The following is a 26,897-nucleotide window of genomic DNA, read 5'->3' as shown; positions in this document are numbered from 1 at the left end:
AGAATGCTAAAAGGTGAGAGAAGGACAATTTGACCAGAAGAAGAGATAGATAGGACACATCGTAAGGCAGCCATGACTTGTTCAGTTGGTCTTTGAGGAAAGTATGCGTGGTAAAAATGATAGGGGTAGACCCAGGTATGAATATGACAAACAGATTAGAGTAGTAGTAATTACGTAGAAATGAAAAGCTTAGCTTAGCTGCATCAAACAACAAGTTGAAATGTTCACCTTTGTGTTTCAGATGGAGGGGCTGGTACGGGAGATGCAGGATCCTGAGACGGGGGTTCCGGTACGGAGCCAGAAACTGTTCCTCACTTCCATACCTTCTGCCTTCATGGGTGAGTACATTGGAACAACATAGGTTTGATTGTCGAAAGAAATGTCCACTTCTGAGATAGTACCAGGGGAAGAGGGTGGCACAGTGTAGAACTAGCCACTTACAAGGAAACGAGTTTGATGTAGGGGTTGTAGTAAGGACATAAAGGAGAGGGCATATAGTCAATGATTCCAGTGTATGAGACCCTCACGAATATTACTTGATTGGAGACTGGGAAAGATCCTAAAGAAAGCATCACAGTTTGTTATGGGTGATTTGTGATATAAGAGTAGTGATAACATTGAGCTGGGAAGTTATAAACTTCATGTTCATGGTCCGTATTGATATTTATCTTACTTCACTGGGGAGGAAATGCATTTTTCTTTTTAAATTAGTACACCTAATCAATACAACATATAATTACAAGCATTAGATATACATAAAACAGGATATGGAGGAAAGCAGAGCACACTAACTGTAAGGGAGCTACTTACCCGAGGGGATCTCGTACAAGATACGCACTTCGTGTTAGATTTCTACAACTTATTTTAAAGGAGTCTCCTCCTCAACACTTCATCAATCTTTGATTTTATTGTAAGTGTGTTTAAAGCAAAGCAGTGAAGTGCAGCTCCATACAACTATGGATACAAGGAGATGAATGCTTTTGTGTTTGAATTATGTATTTTTCCATAAGTTTCCAAAAGACTTTAGAAGTTGTGTTATAATAATCTTTATTATTTACATTTGTTCAAATGGTCATTTTTATTATAAACCTTTTAGGTAATGTCATCTTTATACCTCCCGTTTTATAGTATTTTATAGATATTGTGAAGAAAATACTGTTCTCAAGAATTTTTAAGAACTCAGTCCAAGTGGTGCATTTTAGTGATATTAATCTTTTTCAAACATCTGAATCACCCAAAATGAAGGTGAAACATATCCTTTTTTATTAATTTTAATATATGTGTAATTCTTGCCGGCCCTGCGGTGTACCCTGCCTCTTATCCGGAGACCCCGGTTTGATTCCCGGCCAGTTTACAGATTTTTACCTGCATCTGAGGGCCGGTCCACTCAGCCTACATGATTACAATTGAGGAGCTATCTGATGGTGAGATGGCAGCCCCGGTCTAGAAAACCAAGAATAATGGCCGAGGGGATTTGTCGTGCCAACCACACTACACCCTGTAATCTGCAGACCTTTGGGTTGAGCAGCGGTAGCTTTGTAAGCAATGGGCCTTCGGGGCTGTTGTGCCATGGGGTTTGGGTTATATGTAATTATACGTTGTATTGATAAGGTGGACTTATTTAAAAAGGAAAAATTAATTTCCTCCCCATGGAAGTACGAGGTATGTTCCAAATGCCAATGGAGAGATGATGTGGAATGACATTAGTAAATGAATAATCTTGGATGAAGTTTTTAAAAGAAGGAAAGATCATAATATGAGTTCAAGAGGACAAATTGGGGCAAATATTCCTTTACAGGAAGAGCAGCACGCTGTCCTCTCACTGGTGGGTTCTGTAGTTCAAATCCTGGTCACTCCATGTGAGAGCTGTGTTGGACAAAGCGGAAGCGGGACAAGTTTTTCTCCGGGTACTCCAGTTTTCCCTGTCATCTTTCATTCCAGCAACACTCCAATATCATTTTATTTCACCTGTCAGTCATTAATCATTGCCCAGAGCAGTGCAGCAGGCTTTGGTAGTCAGCACAGTTCCTATCCTTGTCGCTAGGTGGGGGCATTCGTGACCCGGTTGAATGACTGGAAACAGGCACTGTATCATACCAGACTAGTGGTGGAAACCTATGTGGCACTTCTTATCACACCCACTTCACAAAGTGATCCCAGTGCAACAGTGATTAGTTGAGTTGTTTGTCTTCAGAAATGACTTTTATACACCATGCAGCGTGATGTAACTCATCAGTTGATACCACTGAGCAGCCAATATCAAAACACATTCTATTACTTTTGTGGAACACAAAGGAAGCACAGACTAATTCAAGAAATCCTCTGTAGAGACAGTGGCAGCAATTAGCGAGGGTAGTCTTATTCTATTTTAAACATCTTCTTCTTATTCTTTTGTTACCACTTTTTCCCACACCTGTGGGGTCGCAGGTGTAAACATGTGGTTTGGCCCTGTTTTACGGCCGGATGCCTTTCTTTACGCCAACCGTATATGGAGGGATGTAATCACTATTGCATGTTGTCTGAATATGAGGAGGAGAGTGGTGGGACTGACATATACACCTAGTCCCTGAGCCAGAAGAATTAATCAGAACCGATTAAAATCCCCGACCCGGACGGGAATCGAAGGCCAGTACGCTGACCATTCAGCCAACGAGTTGGACATTTTAGCCATCTACTGTAACACTAGGAATTATAAAAAAGGAAAGCAATTTTTACAAACCCTGTTGTATGTTACCTAATTCTTTCCTTTAATTTGTTTAAATATTAGAAAAATTACTCAGTGAAAATACGCACAAAATGTGATTGGACGCAGCAAGCAGTGGAGTAGCGTGATGGCACAAGTACTTCAGCATGGCTGAGAGAGAAGGAATGTTCACTTCTACAGCTCCTGGCGACTACGTTCATTTCGCTCCCAATAACACAGCACTAGTTACTTTTACCGTGTGTTGTACGTGGTCATGGACACCTGCTTGCCGTCAGTCAGTCGGTCTCACTCAGTCAATTTGCCTAATTGTATACTCACACCATTCTTCTGTTTAATTGTTATACATGTATAATTGCTCCTTTGGTGAAAGTTTTATTGTGTAGTATTGAATACAAATCTTAAAAGCTATAATTACCAGAGTTAAGTCAATCTTTACTTCTATAAATCTATAAATTTGACCATATTAATGAATAACAGAAAGAGCAACCTTTAATTACTTGGAAAGAGACACAAAATGCCCTGAAGAAAATGAAAAGTGGAAAGTCAGCAGGAGCAGATGAACTAACATGAATAAGGCAGCTGGAATACAGTGGCTACATCGAACACTGGCAGTTATATGGAAAGAGAACAAGTTTCCAGATGACTGGAAGAAAGGAATTGTAATACCATTGTTTAAAAAAGGAAGTAGAAGGAAGTACATCAATTATTGAGGCATTGCCCTTTTGTCACATTGCCTAGGTAATGGAGAATATTATAGAACAGAGACTGAGAGAAATATTGGAAGATCAATATGAAGAGAAACAACATGGTAATCAAAACCGACTTTCAAGCTATTAGGTCGTGTTGCGTACGTTTAGTATGTGTGGAAGAGATGTTAAGTACAGAACAAAAATGGCCAACCAGACACCAGTGGGATCTGAACCCACAACCTCCCGATTTCGCGTTGGTTGCTCTACCAATTGAGCTATGGTGGCCTAGGCCATCTTTGTTCTGTTGGAAAGGATCTAAGCTACAGGTCTGGTACTACTACCATCACACTGTAGAGTGCATTTAAGTTTCCCGTTGAGGGCCAAGTCAACGAATATTGAATTTTCACGACCGCATTGTAATCGAAACTGATTTCAACCTATTAGGTCGTGTTGCGTACATTTAGTACGTGTGGAGGAGATGTTAAGTACAGAACAAAAATGGCCAACCAGACACCAGTGGGATCCGAAACCACAGCCTCCCGATTTTGCGTCGGTTGAATTTAGAAGAAATAGAGGAACTATAGACCTAATTTTTCACTCACCCAGGTAATGGAAAAGTTTTGGGAAAAAGGGAAAGACTTGATAATAATGTTTTTGGATTTGGAAAAAGCATATGACAGGGTGGAGAGAGAAAAAATATGGGAATGCTTAGAAAAACATAACATCCCAGAAGCACTAATTTAAAAAGTTCAGATGTTGTATGATAGTTGTGAAAGTAGTGTGCAAGTAGGAGATGCAAGAGCTCATTGGTTTAAAACTAGAAGAGGTGTCCAAGAAGGGAGTTCCTCTTTCCCCATTGCTCTTCATTTCACTCATAGATACTATTATAAAGGAACTCAAAGGAATAGATAAGGAAGATCCTAATGCATTTGTTTTTGCTGATGGTGTTGCCATTTGGGGAGAAACTGAGATGATGTGGTGGTGGTGGTGGTGGTGGTGATTATTATTGTTTTAAGAGGGGCAACCATACTCTATATAACACTAATCAAAGAGAAAAACTGGAAGAGATCCAACACTTCAAAAAATGAAGATATCGGCCAAAGGAAGGCAAGGGCCATGAAGGGTGGGAAAATGAAAGACTCTGTAGACCTTGGGTGCTCTAATACCATCAGGGTCAGAAAAGAACAACAGTCAATCAAGGGAGGCTGGATACGATAGATGAAAGTTAGTAGCCTGGCACTAGTAAGTGGAAGGAATGCCAGGACTCAGCTAAAGGCCCCGTAGTCGTCAACCCACGCTCCAAGTTCAGAGCCTCTGAGGCCCCTGTTAGTCGCCTCTTACGGCAGTCAGGGGATACCGTAGGTGTTATTCTACCGCCCCCACCAACAGAGGAATGCAGACTCATTCAAACTCGTGTATAAGAGATGTCTCGCTCAATATTTCCAAGTCTGGACTTGTTCAGTGATTACTGCTCGAGCAATCTGATCAGTGGTCATTTGAAGGAAACAAACATGAGTCTACCGAACTCTCCAAACTGTTTGATCACAATGAGCTGAAAAGCATGTGGGCAGGTCGAGCAGCATGGAAACTCGAATGTTCGAGGACTTGCTAATAGTACATAGTAGCCATTGTGCTGCTCCATGGACAAGTACTAAGTGGCCACCCCAGTTAATCAGGAAAAGGTGAGAAGAAAAAAGATTAAGAAAATCATTTTTCTATAGTCTAGTCCTAAAATAAGAAATTGATTTTAAATGTCTATATGGAGAAAATATACTTTTTTCCTATTTGTTTTGATGATGTGAATTACTGGTACGGGCTGTATAAATCCATAACTACCACACATGGGTCCAGGAGACACAAGACAAATTTGTTTTCCTCTTTCCTGTCTCAGCAGTTGGTAGCTTGGAGCTGGGCTACTGTGAATGCTCCCACTCTTCGGTTAGAGGTGCTATTGTGTTCAGTTCATTGTCGTGTCCGGTCTGCTATAAATAACAGTCATCAGGTCCTCTGAATCCATTTGTGTCTTGAGTATAACATCTTTTATTAAATGTGCTTGGTTGGTTTTGTAAGTTATGGTGGGCAATCTCGATGATGAATAAATCCTAGAACTTTTACATTCAGATGTCCAGTGATACTGAAGATATAAATGCATCAAAAAATGGATGAGAGTTAAGTTTGCCCTTCATACCAGACCAAAGTCTTGTAGAGAGTGTGCCAAGTGCAAGACATTGCTGTGTGTAAATGTAGTGTGTCCAAACTGCCACAATAGGCTAGTTTGAATGTTGGTAGACAGTAGAGATTCTGTGCTAGCTTGAAGACCAAAGTAAGTGGTAGAAATTAACAAACTGTCTTACCAATCTCAATTATTGTGCGATACCCTTCCAGTTGCATCAGCTCACATATATCTGCTAAAAGAAGACTGGTTTTTTCTTGTTTTTTAAGCATTTTTTAATTTAATGTGACAAAAGTGCATTTTCCATTTTATAGATATTATTACTTTATAGAGAACCAAATATCGTAAAGAAACACAAACAGGTTTATGAGTATGAATTTTATTTGAAAGAGTGATTTATTGGTGTAGCCATTTTTAAATATTTTTTTCAAAATCTTAACTATTAATATTTTAAAATAATAATAATAATAATAATAATAATAATAATAATAATAATAATAATAATAATAATAATAATCAGCAGCAGCAGCAGCAGCAGCAGCAGCAGCAATGTCTCACTCCAGTTGCCCGAGTGTTGTTAACAAGCCTCCTCCACTCCTTTCTGTCCTTCCACTTTTCCTGCTCCATTACATGCATCACATCCAATCCAGCTTCTCTAATGTCCTTCCAAATCTGATCCATCCACCTTCTTCTTGGTCTTCCAACTGGTCTCTTTCCCTTAACTTCTCTTTCCAATTCCCTTCTTGCTACCCGTTCCTTTCCCATTCTTTTTACATGTCCGAACCATCTCAGTCTTGCTTTCTGTATCTCCTGTACTAACTGTTCAATATTCAGCTCTTCTCTGATTTTAATGTTTTGAATTCTATCTCTTCTTGTCTTTTTAACTGATGTTCTTAAAAGTTTCATTTCTACTGCATGGATCTTACTATCTTGTCTCTTATTAGTTAGCAGCGTTTCTGTCTGTATGTTACAATTGGTATGAAATACTGTTTATATAATGTTAATTTTGTTCTCTTGGGTACTTTGTCATCCTCTCTGACTTGATAAAATGTTGTACCTTACTTATTCTGTTATTAATTTCAGTGTTGATTTCATTACTTCCATTAATAATGCTACCCAGATATGAAAACTGTTCTACATTCTCTAACCGTTCTCCGTCTATGTTCACTTGGCTTTTCGTTTTCTCTCTTCCACAGTGCATGACTACAGTTTTCTTTTTACTAATTACCATTCCAAACTCCTTCAGATTTTCATTCCAAATGTCCATTCTCCTTTGTACTTCGAATTCTCCCTTTCCCCAAATCACCACATCATCTGGAAATACCAAAGTATTCACTTCATCACTACTGATACTCTGTTTTATACATTTTATGATTTCATCCATCAATATAATAAACAATAATGGTGACAGTGCACTTCCTTGCTCGAGACCTCTTATTGTATAAAATGTTTCAGAGTCACCACTCCCCACTTGTACACTGCTTTTATTCTCATGATACAACATTTTTATCTTGTTAATTAATGATTTTGGTAAATTTCTCTTCAGTAAGCATTCCCATACATGTTTTCTCTTAACTGTATCATAAGCTTTTTCCAAATCCAAAAATACGAATATGATTTCCTTGTTCCTTTCCAGATGTTTTTCTATTATCGTTCACACCGTAAATATAAAGTCTATTGTTGATCTATTCATTCCAAACCCATATTGTTCTTCCTCTAACTGTGTTTCTATTATATCCCTCAGTCTTTTGTCTACGGCTTTCTTCCTGTCTTTTTTTAACAGTGGTACAATGCTTCCTTGTTGGCAATCTTCAGGTATCCTTTCATCCTTCCATATGACATTGAGGGCTCGGTATAGTCACTGTAGTCCAATGCTTCCTGTTGCCTTAATCATATCATCATTGAATTCATCTTTTCCACTTGCTTTACCTTTGGTTATTGCTTTCACTGCCTTTTCAAGTTCCAACCATGTTATAGGGTTCTCTTCTTTTTCTCTGTCTATTATTTCCATTTTCTTATCTCCTTCTTCCTCTGAGCTGTCATCCTCATTATAATTTTTTTTTTAATATTTTGCCATCACCTTCTGAAGACCCTTTTTCGTCATGTATTATGTATCCATCTTCTCTCTCTAATGCCTTGATTTTTTTCTTGATTTATTCTTTTCAATTTTATTACTATGTATAATATTTTCTGATTTCCTGAACTATCTTGCTCAATTTTGTTGATAAACTCTCCCCAACATTTCTCCATTTCTTCCTTGATACTCCTCTTTACTTGTAGTTTCAATCTTTTGTATTCCACATGCAACTTTTCTATCTTATTCTCATCCCTCTCATAAGTTTTTTGATTTTCCTTATTCATTTCTTTCTTCACCTTGTTCCTTTCTTTTATTTCTGTTTATATTTTGTCTGTCCACCACCATGTCTCCTTTCCCTTAACCTTTGCTTTTTTTTCCCGCATACCGTACCTCAATTGCTGCTTCCACAAATGTCTTGTCTTAAATTGTCCCACTCTTCTTCTCCACTTATTATTTCCGTGTTAGACAACTTCCTTTCTATACAATCTTGGAATGCCATTCTTTTATCCTCCTCCTCCAATTCCCAAATCCTGATCTTTGGTTTCCTCAATACAATTTTAGGGATTTTTACCAGTTTTAATTCCACAATTAATAATCTATGATCACCTTCCATACTTTCACTGGGGATTATCTCCGTATTCATGACGTTTCTTCCTCATTCTCGGTCTATTATTATAAAATTGATGAGTGTTCCATACTGTCCATCCCAACTAGAACGGCTGATGTTATGGCTATTCCTCTTTATAAACCAGGTGTTCTTTATTACCAGGTTATTTCTGATACAGAAGTCCAACAGTTCCTCTCCATCTTCATTTCTGTTGCCATACCCATGTGGGCCCAGAAAATTCTCATATCCCATTCTATCAGTTCCCACATGAGCATTCAGATATCCCATTATCATGATCTCATCTCCAACAATATGTTTCCAGTTCATTGAGGAACTCTTCTTTTTCTTCCGTGCTGCATTCTGTTTGTGGAGCATACACCTGTACTATCTTCAGTAGCTCCTTGTTTACATGTATGTGCATTATTATAATTCTTTCATTTACATACTCAACTCCGGCTATTGGTTCGACATTCTGATTCATTACAAATCACACTCCATATCTTTTCTCTTTACTGTTACCCATCCAGTACAAGGTGTACCCCTTTCTTAGTTTCTTCATTCCTTTCCCTTTCCATTTTACTTCACTTAATCCCAAGATGTCGAGTTTTCATCTTTCCATTAGGTCAATCAATTCATTTTCCTTCCCATTCAATGTTAAAATATTTATTGTTCGAAATCGGGTTTTGTTCTCTGATCTAACACTTGCTCGAACATCAGCATTACCATCATACTGAGCAACTGTAATAAAATAATATAATGTTAAATTACTAATAAATTAAACAAATTTATAAAATGGGTTGTGCCTCTTATTTTATTTCATTCATTCTGCTGTCAGTGACAAATTTTTGAAAACTGGTCCCATGCATTCATATGTGTCTTAAGTGTAATATTTTTCATGCTTGCTGTCACTGCCATTATTCATAATGGTTATGTATGAAAAAGTGAGGGAGATAAAGGTAACATGGAGCTGAAGGTGATGCGGATGGTATTGTGGTGTGGGGAGCAGAGAGAAAGTACCATAACATGAGGTAGGTTGGTTGCGTCTCAACTATCAACAGTGTATGAAAATATAATGAAAATATCACAGGAAGTACGTTTATTGAAACACTTAATCTAAAATTGCAGTACAACATCTCTGAATCCATATGGACATGGAGCTTGATTTATGTCCGTCCACATGTCCTTTCCCCATGTGTATCGCACCATGTTTTTCTAACCTCCCTGGAAGTCTCTCACTCACCCCAGTTGCCATGCTGCTGCCTGGCCGATGCTGCACTCAAGTGTGTGAATAAGTGCACATAACTTGAACACTATTCAAAGGTAATACCCATCAAAATAGACTCCTTGTTATCGTATTTTGTGAATTCCCCCTTCTAAGCCTAATTGTGTACAGTTATTTAGACAAGTTTTGCATTGTTGTAGTGGCAACTCATGAATAGGGAAGCAAAAAATTTAAATAAAAATCCTGGTGTCAAAATAAAAGGATTAAATGATCAAATGAGTCGATGCTCTGTGTTGCAGGATACGATCTGATTGAGTGGCTGATGGAGCGCCTCAACATTGATGAATCTGGTAAGTCCTTGCATCTACATTTTTTAAATAGGAAATGAAAGTCCTTATGTTTAGCAAAAATTTTAGGCTATAATCTTTCACCTTCATTGTCCATAGTTGACAGTACATTGATCATTTACTGAAAGGTACAGAAAAATAAATGGCAGAGCGGGAGTCAGTTGGGTGGAAATGTACCAAGCAGTTTGGCTAATGCAGATGACTTTGTTTTAATGACAGATTGAGCTGAAAGCCTCCAATGTAAAATCTTGGAGGTCAAAAAGAGGGGCAGTAGGTATGTATTTAACAGTAATTAGGATAAGAACAGCAGGGTGCCTGCTAGTAAATTAAATATATTTTCACTGTCTTTTCCCTGTGTTTTCTCTGAGATATTCCATTTTTCTCTGAATGGTATTTAAGAGTGATGCTCGAGTATGTTTATCATACTCTGGAATCATCATCTTGAGACATATTTTGCACAAACACTTACAATGGCATGTATGTATGTCCAAAAGAACTTGAAATAAATGTATCATTAGTCAAATAAGCTATCATAAAGTGCCAGTCTGTGAAGTGGATTAGCAGTAATTCCTGAAACACTACAACCAACAAAAATGAACTATATTAATCACAGCAAGCCATCAGTCACTCTTCAAACTAACGCCTGTGTTCATCAGAGACCTTATACTTGAAATTGGCACAAGTAAGCGTGCCAGGTTCTAAACAGAAGCATATGGGTTAGTGTTTTGAAACTCAGGAATAAGATCCCTAGTCCTGCAGTAAATGGAAGTGTTGTGTGCTGGTCAACTAGTATGCATAGAAAGAAGCACCATTGACACATTCTTTCCTAGGCAAAATTTTTCTTTGATAATTTTGCTTCTCTGCAATCATTTTTTCTTAATAGTGAGGCAAAATCTGTAATAATTATGGGCAATCCATAATAATAAGCACCTCTATGTTATGTAAATTACATGGGTAGGTTTTCAAGCACTGGGCATTTTAAAAGGAACATTAAGAAGTTAAAGCATTTTGATGATGATGAATTATGTGCAAGCAATGTAGAGCAGTGTCCAGGCCTATGTGGGGAGGACAGAGTGGTTCTGGAATGAAACTGGATTATGACAGGGAAGTGTGAAAAGTAAGTCATATCCATCAATACGGGCCTAGCAATGAAATTTATTGCATACACGTACAGCAAGTGTGCTGTCACTGCCATTATTCATAATCGTTGTGGATGAAATTGTGAGGGAGATAAAGGTGAAATATGGGGACAGGGAGGTGAAGGTGATAGTGTGGTGTGGGGAGCAGAGTGGAAGTACAAGAGTAATTCGACACGTTGAGAGATTATCAAAAATGATGGTGGGTTGGGTTTAAAGCAATTGTTGAGGAATGTGAAAATAGGTTTGTACCTTCAAAGGTGGTAAGGAGTGGTAAAGACCCACCTTATTATAATAGAGAAATAAAGAGACTAGAGGAGCCTCCGTGGCTCAGATGGCAGCGCGTCGGCCTCTCACCGCTGGATACCGTGGTTCAAATCCCAGTCACTCCATGTGAGATTTGTGCTGGACAAAGCGGAGGCGGGACAGGTTTTTCTCCGGGTACTCCGGTTTTCCCTGTCATCCTTCATTCCAGCAACACTCTCCATTTTCATTTCATAGCATCTATCATTCATTAATAATCACTTTGGGAGTGGCGACCCCATCGTACTAACAGCCTATATCTGCTTCATTCATCCCACCCCTGACCCGGTCATTGACTGGAAAACAGGTTGTAGGTTTTCATTCATTTTCAAAGAGACTAGAAGGAGGTGCAGGCTGGAAATGGAAAGTTAGAAATGGCTGTGGAAGTAAGGAGAAATTGAAGGAACTTACTAGAAAATTGAATCTAGCAAAGAAGGATAACATGATGGCAAGCATAATTGGCAATCATACAAATTTTAGTGAAAGATGGAAGGGTATGTAAAGGTTTTTTAAGTCAGAAACAGGTTCCAAGAAAAACATTCAAGTAATAATTAATGAACAATGGGAGTTTGTATGTGAGGATCTTCAAAAGGCAGAAGTATTCAGTCAGCAGTATGTAAAGATTGTTGGTTACAAGGATAATGTCCACATAGAGGAGGTGACTAATGCTAAAGAAGCATTTAAATTTACCTATGATAACAATGACATTTACAATAAGACACAAAAGTTGAAAACTAGAAAGGCAGCTGGAATGATAACGTTTCGGGGGATATACTAAAGGCAATGGGTTGGGATGTAGTACCATATCTGAAGTACTTATTTGATTATCGTTTGGTTGAAGGAGCTATACCAAATGAACGGAGAGTTGCTATAGTAGCCCCTGGTACAAACAGGTGGGAACAATGGCAGGAGGGTATTTGGAATGAGGAGATAAAGGCTAATTTAGGAATGAACTTGATGGATGAAGCTGTACGCATAAACCGGCTTTGGTGGTGGGGTCACGTGAGGCGAATGGAGGAGGATAGGTTACCTAGGAGAATAATGGACTCTGTTATGGAGGGTAAGAGAAGTAGAGGTAGATCAAGACGGTGATGGTTAGACTCGGTTTCTAACAATTTAAAGATAAGAGGTATAGAACTAAATGAGGCCACAACACTTGTTGCAAATTGAGGATTGTGGCGATGTTTAGTAAATTCACAGAGGCTTGTAGACTGAACGCTGAAAGGCATAACAGTCTATAATGATAATGTGTGTGTGTGTGTGTGTGTGTGTGTGTGTGTGTGTGTGTGTGTGTGTGTGTGTGTGTGTGTGTGTGTGTGTGTGTGAATCCTGTAAGGGTGTAATTAACAGCTAACTATTAAATTTTGCGTGGATAACACTATCAGCTATAGAAGAAGCTAATAGCACTGCATTTAGCAATTAAGCATTTGTATTTATTGCAAAAATACCACTAATCATATGCTAAAAGTGTATACACATGTCACTTCCAAAGGTTTGAAATTAAATTCCCCTCCAGCACTGCATTTACTTTTATCACTGCGGAATATGATTCCTTTCACACTTCCGTATCACCAAAATGCCATTCACTATTTTCCTATTTTCCCCCACTCAACAACGAAGCATAGTAAATCTACGTACGTAACCTACCGGCAGAACTACGCAATACAATTTTTAATTTAAAAAATATACATCAAATATAATATATGTAATCTGTATAGACCTATATAAAATAAGAGTTGTGTCTGTACATTGCTCAAAATTTAAAAAGGATGGTATTTCTGTATCAGTCATGTCCATAGTAGCAAGGAAATGCATTTTTTAATTTTCCGTAATGTCTGTCTGTCTGTCTGTCTGTCTGTACACGCAACACGAGAAAACTGCTGAAGAGAATTGAATTAAAATCGGTATGTAAAGTTCGGGAATAAGTCGCTACAATCTACACCATAAATAATCTTATTCACGCTGAGAGAAATTGTAGTTTAGGGGAAGGCCTAAAATTTCATTCTCAAATATTTATTAGTTGTCCCATCGTAAATAAAATCGGTATGCAAAGTCGGGGAATAAGTCGCTACAAACTCGGTCATAACTTTATTCACGCTGAGCGAAATTGTAGTTTAGAGGAAGGCCCAAAATTTAATTATCTAATAATTGTGTTATTAGTGGTCTTATTGACAAATACTATACAAATAAAGTTACATAGTATTAAATTTCCGATAGTTTATGTGTTATACATTTTGACCGTACCGGGTATGATAACGGAGATATTCATGAATATGGATTTTTGTTGCTAAGATCATATCAGAGCCGTCACGAGAAAATGGGTAAATGGAATTTAATGAAAATCGGTATGTAAAGTCGGGGAATAGGGAACTATAGTCTACGCTATAATTAATTTTATAAGACAGCCTTATGTTACAGAAGAATGTGAAGGCCTACAATACAGAAAGCTCATAACATTGATCAACAATAACATTACATTGACCATTGTTTGTTGTGATTTGCTTTGTGTCTCTATTGCCATTCTTCTCCGATACATGGGATTACTGCTGTATACCGAGTTTTTTTAAATTTGCTCTACGTCGCGCCGACACTGATAGGACTCATGGCGACGATGAGATACGAAAGGACTAGGAGTGGGAAGGAAGCAGCCCCTACGTTAATTACGTTACAGCCCCAGCATTTTCCTGGTGTGAAAATTGGAGACCACGGAAAACCATTTTCAGGGCTGTCAACAGTGCTGTTCGAACCCACTACCTCCCGGATCCAAGCTCACAGCTATGCGCCCCTAACCGTACAGTCAACTCACCCGGTCGTGCCGAGTATAACAGCCTGCCTGAAAATTGGCGGGAAGTAGGTGGGGAGTTAAATTCCTGATACTACTGATACGTAACAAACTGGTTTATCATAGCATTCGAGCGATTCAGTTCCTACTCGTTCCTACTCTGAGGCACTGATTGGAATGAGCAGTGTGCATATTTAACGGAATAATGGCAGAGAAGTGTTCACGGGTGTCTGCGGTGTAGTCATTGCAGCACTAGAACTTTGGACTGTTAGATCGGCACCGTAGTACTGTTCGTTAAAAATGAGGAAATGTGCGGTTTATTAATTTGATCGAGTATTTGATATAACATTGCTTTTAATCACTACATTCCTTCTGACGACTTCAGGTAGGAAAACCACAAAGACAGTCTTTCTGAGAATCCCGTAGCAAAGCCGGGTACGTCAGGTAGTATAATATAAAGGTAATTGTAAGGGTGTATTCTGCCCGAAGGCAGGTCCGAACCTCCGCAGAGGTGTGCCTGAGCCGGAGTTTACGTACGGTAGGGTGGCCAGTTCCTCTCCGCTCCTCAATTACCTTACCTCCCCACCAGCACGTGGCAACCCATCCAAATCTTGGCCACGCCCAATGTTGCTTAACTTCGGAGATCTCACGGGATCCGGTGTTTAAACACGGCTATGGCCGTTGGCAGATAATATAATATAATATAATATAATATAATATAATATAATATAATATAATATAATATAATATAATATAATATAATATAATATAATATAGGCCCATATACCGTATTAGACTACGTACCCTACATAACTTTTTGAACCTACCTTTTCAGCAGATTTTAAGTTCCTTCTTCGCACTATACAGAAGTATCAGTAGCCTTTGCCATTTGTGTTGTCACCACTTCAAGGAGCTGACAGGAGTTGAGTCACAAAATCAGTTAAAACCACTCGGCAAACACTTTTACTTTATCGCCACACTGAAATGGATTTCCGTTGCTACGCTTCACGCGAGAAGGTCCGGGCTGCTACATAACCATACCACTCTGCACTTCCATATCTTAATTAATTAAACACAAACATGCACACATAAGAAGATTAATACTTAATAATCTCGGACTGTGAGCCATAATATATCAATGAAGAAGTGTACGGTTTTAAAACATGAAAGACTATAAAGGAGATAAGGTGGTTCAAAACACGCGCGTCGGATCAAAGAATCGTCGAACTGAGAGTCGAATGAAAGGCGATTGCTTATTGGCTGGGCTGCTGTGCTGATCCTTCACTTCATCAACTTCTATAAAAATTAAATCCTGACGCTATTTTTAACCGACAAATAAAACCAAAGTGAAAATAACACTACTTCACAATTGCACACGCTAATTATGATATTTTAAAGAAGCCTTATCTTCGTAATAAGGAGTATCGGAGTATAGAGTGGTGAGACTGGGGGGTATTTTCGTCATTTGTTTCCAGCGCATACTAGGTTTACTTGAATGGTTTTTGTCGTACAATATACGTACAGGCATCTGGTGATCTGGTCATATTTGATACTCTTTGCTATTTGAGATAGTTTGCTTGTGTTGCTGTGGGAAAGGAGACGTTTATTCAAAATCACAATGAGCCCAACCAACGAGCTCGTTGAGCCCAACACCAAATACTTTAATATGGTGTATTAAAGTATTTGCCAACACAACATTTAATGAAGAAGAAGACGTTTATTCAGTATCATGTAAAATCCATCATAGACACAATGATGATTTTACTATATGTAAATTATTACATTCCCCACGTGAATGGTGATGTAGGCCAAGTGATGAGCTGGACTTGGAGGTAAGGTAAAGAAAATAAATTTCAGGTAGTTGGTAAGAGAGAATAATCTGTAGGGTCTAGGTTAAGGGTTGTTTCTGGGAGGGGCGAAAATACAAGGATTGTGGAGTAGGTAGTGAATGTTCGATACAGGTTTGGTGGCGCATCCTCTTGGCTGACTTACTTTTATTCATGCACAATTTGTGACATTCGCAATACTACACAAATGGCGTGATGTTTGAGGGAGTTGTTCGCCTATAGCTCTCTACACAATCCGACTCATAACCTGTAGGCTTACAGTATATGTGGATGGTCCGTTACACTCTGATATTAAGATTGTTTTGGAATACTGGAATTTCTTCATGTTTTCGTAGATGTCCTTTGAAGTGCTTTGTCTTTCTTCTTCCTGGCCTAATTAGGTATTTATTGTAGTCGGCACTTGATGGGGATTTGTCCAGTTTTACGACCGGATGGCCTTTCTGACGCCACCCGAAAAAGGTGGGATGTAAGTCACTATTGCACCTTTCTGTGATGATTAACAGTGTGGCGTGGTGTATGTACAGGCACCCAATCCCCGATCTAGAGAAATTAACCACATTCGGTTAAAATCCCCAGTCCAGCTAGGAATCGAATCCGAGGGTCTCTGAACCAAAGGCTCCATTTAGCGGAGCCGGACCTTTGAAAAGTTTTGTGGCGTGCAAAAAAGGAGATGAAAGACACGTACAGTAATTCTGAAAACTAGTTTACCGTTAGCGTATGCATTGAATTGACGGTCACGAGTTCGTACATTTTTTCTGTTGATGAACCGTTGGTGATGAATGTATGAGTTTATGAAATTTGAAAATATCTTCCGGAATGGCTTTTTAAGGCTCCTCCGACAAAAGGGACTCTGCGCTCCGGGGAAAGAAGGTTGTTTAGGTATGGTTCCAGTGTGTGGGACCCACACCAGGATTATTCGGTACGAGTGGAAAAGATCCAAAGGAAAGCAGCACGATTTATTCCGGGTGATTTAGGTGCCACCCCCGGATGCCCGGGTTCGATTCTCGGCTCTACCACGAAATTTGAAAAGTGATACGAGGGCTGGAACGGGGTCCACTCAGCCTCAGGAGGTCAACTGAGTGGAGGTGGGTTCAGTTCCTTCCTCAGCAATCCTGGAAGTGGCTTTCCATGGTTTCCCATTTCTCCTCCAGGCAAATGCCGGGATGGTACCTAACTTAAGGCCACGGCCGCTTCCTTCCCTCTTCCTTGTCTATCCTTCCAATCTTCTCATCCCCCGCAAGGCCCCAGTTCAGCACAGTAGGTGAGGCCGCCTGGGTGAGGTACTGGTCATCCTCCCCAGTTGTATCCCCCGACCCAGAGTCTGAAGCTCCAGAACACTGCCTTTGAGGCGGTAGAGGTGGGATCCCTCGCTGAGTGCGAGGGAAAAACCGACCCTGGAGGGTAAACAGATAAAGAAGAAGAAGATTTCCGACAAAAGAGTAACGTTACGAAAGTGTTGAAACTTTGTGTTGGGAATTATTGGCATTGAGGAGACGAACAGCTTGACTGAGCTGTTTGTTCCAAGCTGTCTGTGGAGAGATGGCATTAGTAGACGAAGAAACTTGTATGGAGCTTTTAGAGGTTCGAAAATGGAATGAAATCGGAATTGAAGGGGACAAATTAGGGCAAATATTCATTTACAGGAGAAGGAAATAGGAATTGCAGTACTTTCATTTCATCGCCTGTTTAACTTCCAGGGTTGGTTTTTCCTTCGAACTCAGCGAGGGATTCCACCTGTACCGCCTCAAGGGCAGCAGAGACATTTGGTCGGGGATACAACTGGGGAGGAAGACCAGTATCTATCCCACAAGTCCTCACCTGCTATGTTGAACAGGGATGGGACGATTGGAAGGGAGAGAGAATGAAGCGGAAGGAAGTTAAGTACCATCCCGCCATTTGCCTAGAGGAAAAGTGGGAAACCACAGAAAACAACTTCGAGTATGGCTGAGATGGGAATCGAATCTCTTCTGCTCAGGCTGAGTAGACCATGTTCTAGTCCTCGTACCACTTTTCAAAGCCGGGAATCGAACCCGGGCCTTCGGGGGTGGCAGCTAATCACCCTAAACGGCTACACCACAGAGGCGGGCTTGCAATAATTTAGCAAGGGAAATGTTCGATAAATTTCGAAGTTCTTTGAAATCATTTAAGAAAGGAAAGTAAATGAAATGGCGTATGGTTTTTAGTGCCGGGAGATCCCAGGACGGGTTCGGCTCGCCAGGTGCAGGTCTTTTGATTTGACACCCGTAGGCGACCTGCGCGTCGTGATGAAGACAACACACACACACCCAGCCTACGCCTCCGTGCCAGAGAAATTAACCAATGATGGTTCAAATTCCCAAACCTGCCGGGAACCGAACCCGGGACAACTGTGAACAAAGGCCAGCCATGGAGCAGACGGTAAAGAAGACGGCGGCCCTAAAAGAAGATCAACAATGATATGACAATGCGGCTCACGCCGCCGAACTACAGAGTGCGCTGGGCAGAATTGTCCCTCTCATGTTTCTCAGTGTGTAAAGCAAGAAAAGCTGTTTTCATTCCCTAGTTATGGCTTTCATTCGCACGCACTACACAATCGCCTACTTTATCTACAGAATAAATCGTTCCGTTTTCATTAAAGCAAGCAAAAATGCACAAGCCAGCGCCGGGTCCAATTTATGTCACATAATTCCATGTAGCAGCTGAGATCATAAGAGGATTTATGGATTTCATTCAAATTTTGGGAGAATGATATACGTCAAAATAAATAGTTACGTTTGTACCATTGGTCCTTATTTAACAAGAAAGTGGCCTTTTAAATAGAAAAACCTGCATTCTTGTTGACAGTTTATCCCGCTCCTTGGCTGAATTGTCAAATGGCCAACTGATCATCGCACAGGCTTTCAGTTCAGGGGAACTTTGGTTCGATTCCCGGCCGGGCCGGAGAATTTAACTTGATTCCTCTAGCTCGCGGACCAGGTCTTTATGTTCGTCTGAATGCATTCATTCACAATGATGATAATAATAATGTCATTTGCTTAACGTCCCACTAACGACTTTTACGGGTTTTGTAGACGCCGAGGTGCCGTAATTTAGCCCCACAGGAGTTCTTTTACGTGTTAGTAAATCTACTAATTCGAGGCTGACATCACCGGACTGAGCCAGGATCGAACCTGCCAAGTTGGGGTCACAACCGTCTGAGCCAGTTAGTCCGGCACAACAGACGTGACGCTACAAACCACACACTTCCCTCCATACAAGGCTAAATGATGAGTATAAAGAACCGAGATTCCAGGACATCGGGAAAAGGTCAGACAGAAGATAAAGATTCCTGTTGGGAATTCGCGTGCGAATACGGTACTTATCTACAGCACCGCTGGTCTAATGTTCAGCGTCGTGACTTCCAAGCGGGTGTCTTTGGTTCGAGAAGTGGCAGTCCTTCATTTAAAATGTATTCTTCTCTCCTTATCTTTTATCTGGTTTTCATTGTCACAAACTGATACACTATGGCCCCTTCACGTCAGAATCCCCGAATTTAATGACGACGTTTTTGACATAAATATCGTGTAACGGAAATAGTGTATGTAACTTGTGTGACAGAAGTGTAACCTAGCAGCCGTGCAGGTCATGTCATCTAACCGGGCTGAGTGGCTCGATCCTGGCTCAGTCCGGTGGTATTTGATGATGCTCAAGTACGAGGTTCGTAGATTTACTGGTACGTAAAAGAACTCCTGCTGAACAAAATTTCGGCACCTCAGCGTCTCCGAATACCGTAAAAGTAGTTAGTGGGACGTAAAGCCAATAACATTATTTTATGATGGTCAGCGACCGTTGATGGATGACCATGACTGAGAGAGCGTATTTATGATCATTTGATTTCCCAAAGGGAAGTTTGACACCATTTTAAACCAGAAAGCGTACGAGAAGTAGGAGAAACAACCTAGTATATCTTATGATGCAGCTTGCATTCAGTTTGCACACTGAATCCGCATAAAGAAGGGCAAATAATATTTAAAAAACTAAAAGTCACGCACTGGCACGCCTTGAACCCGAGATGCCCGTGTGGATGGTAAAGACGCTCACCCCCTCAATAGTGCTGCAGATACACGCAAATCGACAACATATATTGTACAGTACGCAGGCTCTTAAATTTAAATACTGAGCTGAGTGGTTCACGCTGGCTTTCTGACCCTAACTTGGCAGATTCGATCCTGGCTCAGTCCGGTAGTATTTGAAGGTGCTTAAACACGTCGGTAGATTTACTGGCACGTAAAAGAACCGCGGGATTAAATTCTGGCTCCTCGGCGTCTCCGAAAACTGTAATGTTAGTGGGATGTAAAGCCAATAACATTTCTTAGCATTAAATTTAAATGCCATGTTCGCATTGAATGAGGTCCAATGGTGCAAATCCTCGGACACGTATGGCGTAGACAGCAGCGACCACCGTAGCTGTGCCGTGCCCTCGTCAGTGGCGTAGTTATATTTCACAGATAGCAGGTTCGATCCCTGGTGAGGTCGGTGGATTAAATTTCATAACTCCGTGTTGTTGGCTGTCAACACGTCAAAGAATCATTGTGGAGCAAAATTCTGGTACCTCAGCTTCTCTTAAAAACTCTATAGCCACTGTTAAATAAATAACGGTTGAGGAGCTAGCCTTCTGACCCCAACTTGGCAGGTTCGATCCTGGCTTAGTCTGGTGGTATTTGAAGGTGCTCAAATACGTCAGCCTCTTGTCGGTAGATACTGGCATGTGAAAGAACTGCAGGGCTAAATTCCGGCACCTCGGCGTCTCCAAAAACCGTAAAAGTAGTTAGTGGACGTAAAGCCAATAACATTATCTCAGATAGAGCCCCATCCTCACACTCTTGCAGGTCACCTATAGACCTGCACCAGGTGGCCACATGACATGTCACCTGCCTGCTAACTGCATACAGATGACATGCCCGAAACACATCTGATTACAAAACAAACAATCCGTGGTGCAACAGCCCATTAGATCCTTAGTACCGACCGAGTAGTTGCGCAGTTTGGGTCACGTAGCTGTCAGCTTGCATTCGGGAAATAGTGGGTTCGAACCCCACTGTCAGCAGCCCTCCAGGCACATTAAGGCTACGATCACTTCCTTACCACTCGTAGCCCTTCCTACTCCATTGTTGCCATAAGATCTGTCTGTAAAGCACATTGTAAAAATTCTTGGCCTGCAAAATGACTGCTGCCCAACTAGATACAGAGGTGTCACATCCATCGTCAGCTGTACTGTTTGGCGTTCTTGATCGGGTGCAAGGAAGCTTGCAGTTTTACTTGACTCTTGATATCGTGACATCCAGTTTTACATCGAATCCGAGCCACACAAACATGAATGTTGATTTCAAAAATCGCAGATCATTGTAACGAAATTAGTTCATGAAGTTCATTTTCTAGCGCGGTTACATACAGCTGGCATCGCATTTCTAATGAACTGCTTCAAGATAAAATGCTTGAGAGTCGTCAATCTATCAATCAAACATGAATGGTGTACTTTAAGATCTGTCACCCAGCTGGCAGATTCCTTATCAGTTGTTTACCAAGCTTTCCCTTAAACATTTTCAAAGAACTTGAAAAATTATTTAACATTTCTCTTGATAATTTATTCCAATCTCTTACTCCTCATCCTGTAATAAATATATGCCCAAATTAGTTCTCATGAATTCCACCTTGATCTTCATATTATGATCTTTCCTTCTTTTAAAAGCTCCACACAAGTTTACTCGTCTACTAATGTCATTCCACGCCAACTCTACATTGACAGCTTGGAACATAGCATTCAGATCTCTATATAATCTGAACATACCACTTAGTCGAGTAGCTCGTCTCCTTACTCTCACATCTTTCCACCCCGAAGTTTGCAGCTTTTTCATAACACTATTCCTTTGTTGGAAATCGCCCAGAACAAATCGTGCTGCTTCGCTTTAGATGTTTTGCAGTTTTCATATCAAGTAGTCCATACTCTAATTGGGGTCTTACAGGAGACTTACACGCCCTCTCCTTTACATCCCCTACATACTCTCACAACCATATGCAGCAATCCGTAACCTTTCTTAACAACCTTGTTAATACAAATATGAAGATCATTCCTCATGTTAACACCTAGGTATTTACGGTGTTTCCCATAAGGAACTATCACTCCATCAAAACAGTAATTAAAACTGAGATGACTTTTACTCTTGCTGAAACTTGACTTTATATCTGATTTACATTCATACCATTCTGTCCATCTCACTCCATTGTTTAAGTCCTCTCGCAGTCGCTCACAATCCTGCAACGCATTTACTACTCTATACAGTATAACATCATGCCTTATCTCTGATTCCAGATCTTTACTCAAATCATATATATAAGAAAACATAAAGGACCCCCCTCTTAATCATTACAGGATCAGATAATACTTCACCTGCTCTAATTCTCTCAGGTCTATTTTCTAGAAATGTAGCCATCCATTCAATCACTATTTTGTCTAATCCAATAGCCCTCATTTTCGTCAGTAATCTCCATGATCTACCCTCTCTGCCAATGGTTTGGATATGTGCTAAAAACAGCAGCCAATACTATCGTGAAGATGGGTTCCATCTTATGAATCTGTTGATAGGAAACCAAACAGACAACCAAAACAGTGATACTCTTCACGAAGAGCTGAAGAATATCATTCTCCACCCAGACATTGTGCTAGGCAGAAGTACAGTGTTCAGTTTGTGTGTGTGTGTGTGTGTGTGTGTGTGTGTGTGTGTGTGTGTGTGTGTGTGTGTGTGTGTGTGTGTGTGTGTGTGTGTGTGTGTGTGTGTGTGTGTGTTTTCTCTAATTTAGTGCACTTCAGTTTTTGCTATCTGTATGTATATTATACATCATGAAGAGTATATACAAAGAAAAACAACATGCATTAATCAGAAATTAGATGTAAGGCTTTTCAGGCATTTGCTGTATAAACCAGCGTTTTGTCTTCGACCTGACACTATACTCATCAGAGTAGGATGCGTCAGGCCTTACCCACAGACCCTGGGGTGTATACAGGTGCATTTATCAGCAGCCAAATGCTCTATTGGTGGAAAATATCTTATTCCCTCATTGGGAACTTGGACTTTTCATTACATGCAGTAAGCTATGAAGAAGCAGCAGAAATGCGACAAAAGCACAAAGTTGATAATGTAGGCTTGTGAACACAAAATTATTGTTCATTGCATGGCAGATCACTTGAACACAACAAGACATACTCTTTTTTGGGACAGATTATCCCATTCTTGTCTAGTAGCTTCAGTCAGTTGCCGAAAGTTAGCACGGTGGGGAATTTGTCTCTTCAGTTCACGTTCAAACCCGCACAATGTGCTGGCCACACGATTCGCTGTATGCAGTGCGCCTCAAGAACTGATTGACTACTCTGGCTCGATGGGCACGAGCGTAAAGCCCTTGTCCACAGTGGCAGTAACTACAGGCTGGAAACCAGACCAGTCATGTCAACGTGAATGAGAGTTAGAGGTGTACATCAAGCAAACAAGATCAAGAAGAGCTCATTCCATCTCTTGCCAGATCGTCTCTAGACTGTAATGCTTCTGTTGTACATGTGACAGTGACTTCACCAGAAAGAACAGGAACCCTGGGTATGAGTTGTTGTCGACCTCATGGTTTAAGAGCAGTTTTCAGCACAGGCCTGCCCCGGCTCCAACAACTGGCAACATTCCATCGCAGCGGTGTCGCAATTGAAATTTGGTCACTAGCAGAAATGGTTATTCTTGCCTTGTTTACACCATCAACCTTACAAATGTCTGACTGGACAAATGTTGAATATGATCAGGATTTAGCGTCACTGTGTTTCTGGCATTGGCCTACAGTGCATTCTGTAAACCGTGACATACACCGTGTGCAATTGTAATATTCATCCTCACTTTTCAGTTCGAGTCCCGGGTACCGTTGGCGAGTCTCTTGCACCCTGTCTTATTAATATAATGTCTTCCACTGTCCTTCCCTGATCTAAATTTTCATCTTTACGATGTCCATGCAGTGGGTTCTTGGAATTCCCACCCTCCGTTTTCCTGCCATATGTCCCTCCAAGTTAACATAAGCTGTCCTTGCTGGCTCCATCCTCATTACATGCCCGAACCACCTCAATCTGGGCATGCTGACCAGATCCCGGCATCCCTTCTAACTATCTCATTCCATAACTTGTCCAGTTTTGTTTTCTGAATTGTGGACCTCAAGAACTTCATCTCAGATGCCTGTAACCTTGATGAGTCATTCTTAGTAAGGGTGCAGGTTTCGATACCATAGGTATGAAGTACTGATTGAACATCACCAGCTTTGATTTTGTTGGTACTTTGGGATCCCAGAGGAGTGTTCGTACTTGCTTGTAAAAGTGAGAGCTCTTCTGCTCTCTTCTGCCAGTGTATCTCGCAATATTACACTGCCGAGTTTTACCCGCTTATCAGAGGATGGTTTCCTAACATGATGTTTGCTGGTCGTCCCTCTCTGTTTATTGCCATCACTACTGTTTTGGGTTTGCTTATTTTGAGATTGAATTCCTGGAACTTAACCTTCCATTCATCGAGATTGTCTCTAAACTGTAATGCTTCTGTTGTACATGTGGAAGCTTACAGTAACCTCTTGGAGGTTGAGGTGACAACGAATCCATGTAGGGGACCTCACTGCCAGGCGGGACAAATTTGGAAGCGAAAGAAGAAGTACTCTTACAGCTTTCTGTACCATACATCTGATTAAATCACAAAGAATTCCCTTAGTAACAGGAAGTTAAGCACAATTGAAATTCAGATCCTGCCGTGCATAATGTAAAGATGAAATGTTTATTTAAATCAGGTATGGAAGATTTTGTGAAATACTGGTGAGAAAATATTAAACTAGTGTGCAGCGTGTGCTTTGTTTTGCAGCCTATGTATCGAGTGGTAAGGCATTTTGCTAGATACCACTACCACGTTTTAATACCTTCCAATACAATGCTACGCTTCAAATTCTACTTAGTTGTTATAGATGTTAACAAACAGTTGAAGGAAACAAGCAGCTTATAAAAAAGTTGCATGGCATCAAGTAAGGTTTCTTCTTCTTCTTCTTCTTCTTCTTCTTCTTCTTCTTCTTCTTCTTCTTCTTCTTCTTCTTCTTCTTCTTCTTCTTCTTCTTCTTCTTCTTCCTCTTCTTCTTCTTCTTCTTCTTCTTTCATTATGGCCTCTGTAGGACCACAGACAGCTTTGTCATGGTTTGGGTTTTCTTATTCTTCTACCAGATGCTCTTCCTTCTTTCCCGTTCTTCAGCAGATGTTCACAGTATTCTCTTCTCTTGTCTCCCCCGACTGCTGGTTCTCTATCATATTTTGTGTACCTTTCTCTATCGTTGAGCTCTTGCATATTGGTTGGTGTACCTAGTTCTCTGTCCTTTCCACCTCGATAACCATCTCAATCTCTTCCTATCTGTTGTCTCCCATACTCTTCTCTATGTTCATTAGATCACATGTCCAGCTCTTTTGAGTCTTATTTTGAGATCGTCCTCATGTTTTGGTACAGTTCGTCCCTTGATCTTCGTTCCCATCTTTCACCTCCTCTGTTCGGTCCAGTTGCTCTGCCTCATGCCTTTCTAGTGTCATCGCCTCACTGTTACCTTGTAGTGCCTAAGCTTTGCGTCTGTTGATATGTTTACACTTCTCTCGTCACGAGGTAGGTCGTCTTCATCCTCTCTTTTGAGGTTTATAAACAGATCATCAACAATTTTCAGCTTAAAGATATTGTTTAGAAGATCAGTTAACCTGGCACCTGCAGCAAGAAAATTGTAGTCATTTGATACATGCTTAAAGTGAAGCTATACAACTAACTCAATTCCTTCTTTGTTCAAAAAGATAGGAACATGTTCCTACAAGGTTCATATGTAAATTCCTATTTTTCAATACAGGCTAAATATGACAGAACTTTGTCATTTGTTTCTTCCTTTCCAAACTTATATTGAACCATTAAACTCCTTCCTGGGTTGGTAATCTTCTGACACCTGTATTCACATTGATCAAGTTGTGTCTTTCATTTTCCTGTGTTTATCCAGCTTTCTTTTTGTCCTACACTTTTCACATCAAGACCGACAATTTATGAATATGACCCCTCAGCGAGTGTTGGACCCCGCCCTCCTGATGGATTGGGGGAGCAGAAACAAGCTCGTTGAGGGCTGAGGAATAATGGATGTAATGATGAGAATCCAAGTATCTGCAGATGTAGAGATTATTCTTGTCATTTGTTTTCTTTAATTTTTGTTCTTGACTCTCTTTCTTCCCACATTGACCTCTGATTGGACCTATGCAATTATGTGTTCTTCGTTATGTTCCTCTCTTAACCTATCCTTAAAATTTCACTGCAGTTTGGAACTGTGCTACCTTTACTTCGTACCATATTCCTGTTCAGATATAGTTCATTTGAAGTAATAAGACGACACAATACATCACCAACATCAAAACACCACCCAGATGGATGACAGGATTCAGAAAGTGGAGAGAGGCACTGTTGTCAAGAATCAACAAGATGAACTTCTCATACAAAGTAACTATGAACACTCACAACAAGTAGAAGATCTTAATCAATACAAAACTCAGAGACTACCAGACATTGATCCTCCTGGAGGCTTTTATGTAGCTGAATGTTTGAACGTGGTAAAACAGGATTGTTACAAGAAACATGTACCTATGACTTATGTATTATGTATAACCATGTATAAATTTTAACCACATGAAATAGTGGATTATGTTGTATTGAACAGGTGGATATATAAATATTTTAATAATATTTGAGATATAAAACAGGATTGGTCGAGAAGTTGGAACTGGTGTAGAGAAAGATTCTGAGGAAGATATTGGCACTCAGAAGAGCAGAGAAGAAGCCATGTTCTTCAGATACATCTACAGAATGAACCCTGGAAGACTGACCAATTAGATAATAAGATATATTTTAGATCAGGAAAACTACAGTGCACTGGTATCAGGACATGAAGAAGGACCTGGAAGAAATGGGATGCTTAAAAGTCGAG

At 40.3% G+C, this 26,897-nt stretch overlaps 1 protein-coding gene across 2 annotated transcripts in view; it reads left to right on the top strand.

Moving 5' to 3' along the window:
* Positions 1-26,897, top strand: part of LOC136884939 (regulator of G-protein signaling 7) — a 276,905-nt gene that overhangs the window by 172,254 nt on the left and 77,754 nt on the right. For both annotated transcript variants that reach the window (XM_067157264.2, XM_067157265.2), the window contains exons 3-4: positions 242-338; positions 9,772-9,822. In XM_067157264.2, coding sequence (XP_067013365.2) covers positions 242-338; positions 9,772-9,822 — 148 coding nt within the window. The remainder of the gene's footprint in view (positions 1-241; positions 339-9,771; positions 9,823-26,897) is intronic.

The sequence above is a fragment of the Anabrus simplex genome, chromosome 13, assembly GCF_040414725.1.
Source record: "Anabrus simplex isolate iqAnaSimp1 chromosome 13, ASM4041472v1, whole genome shotgun sequence".
In the NCBI taxonomy this organism is placed as follows: Eukaryota; Metazoa; Arthropoda; class Insecta; order Orthoptera; family Tettigoniidae; genus Anabrus; species Anabrus simplex.
This window is presented reverse-complemented; position numbering and strand designations above follow the sequence as displayed.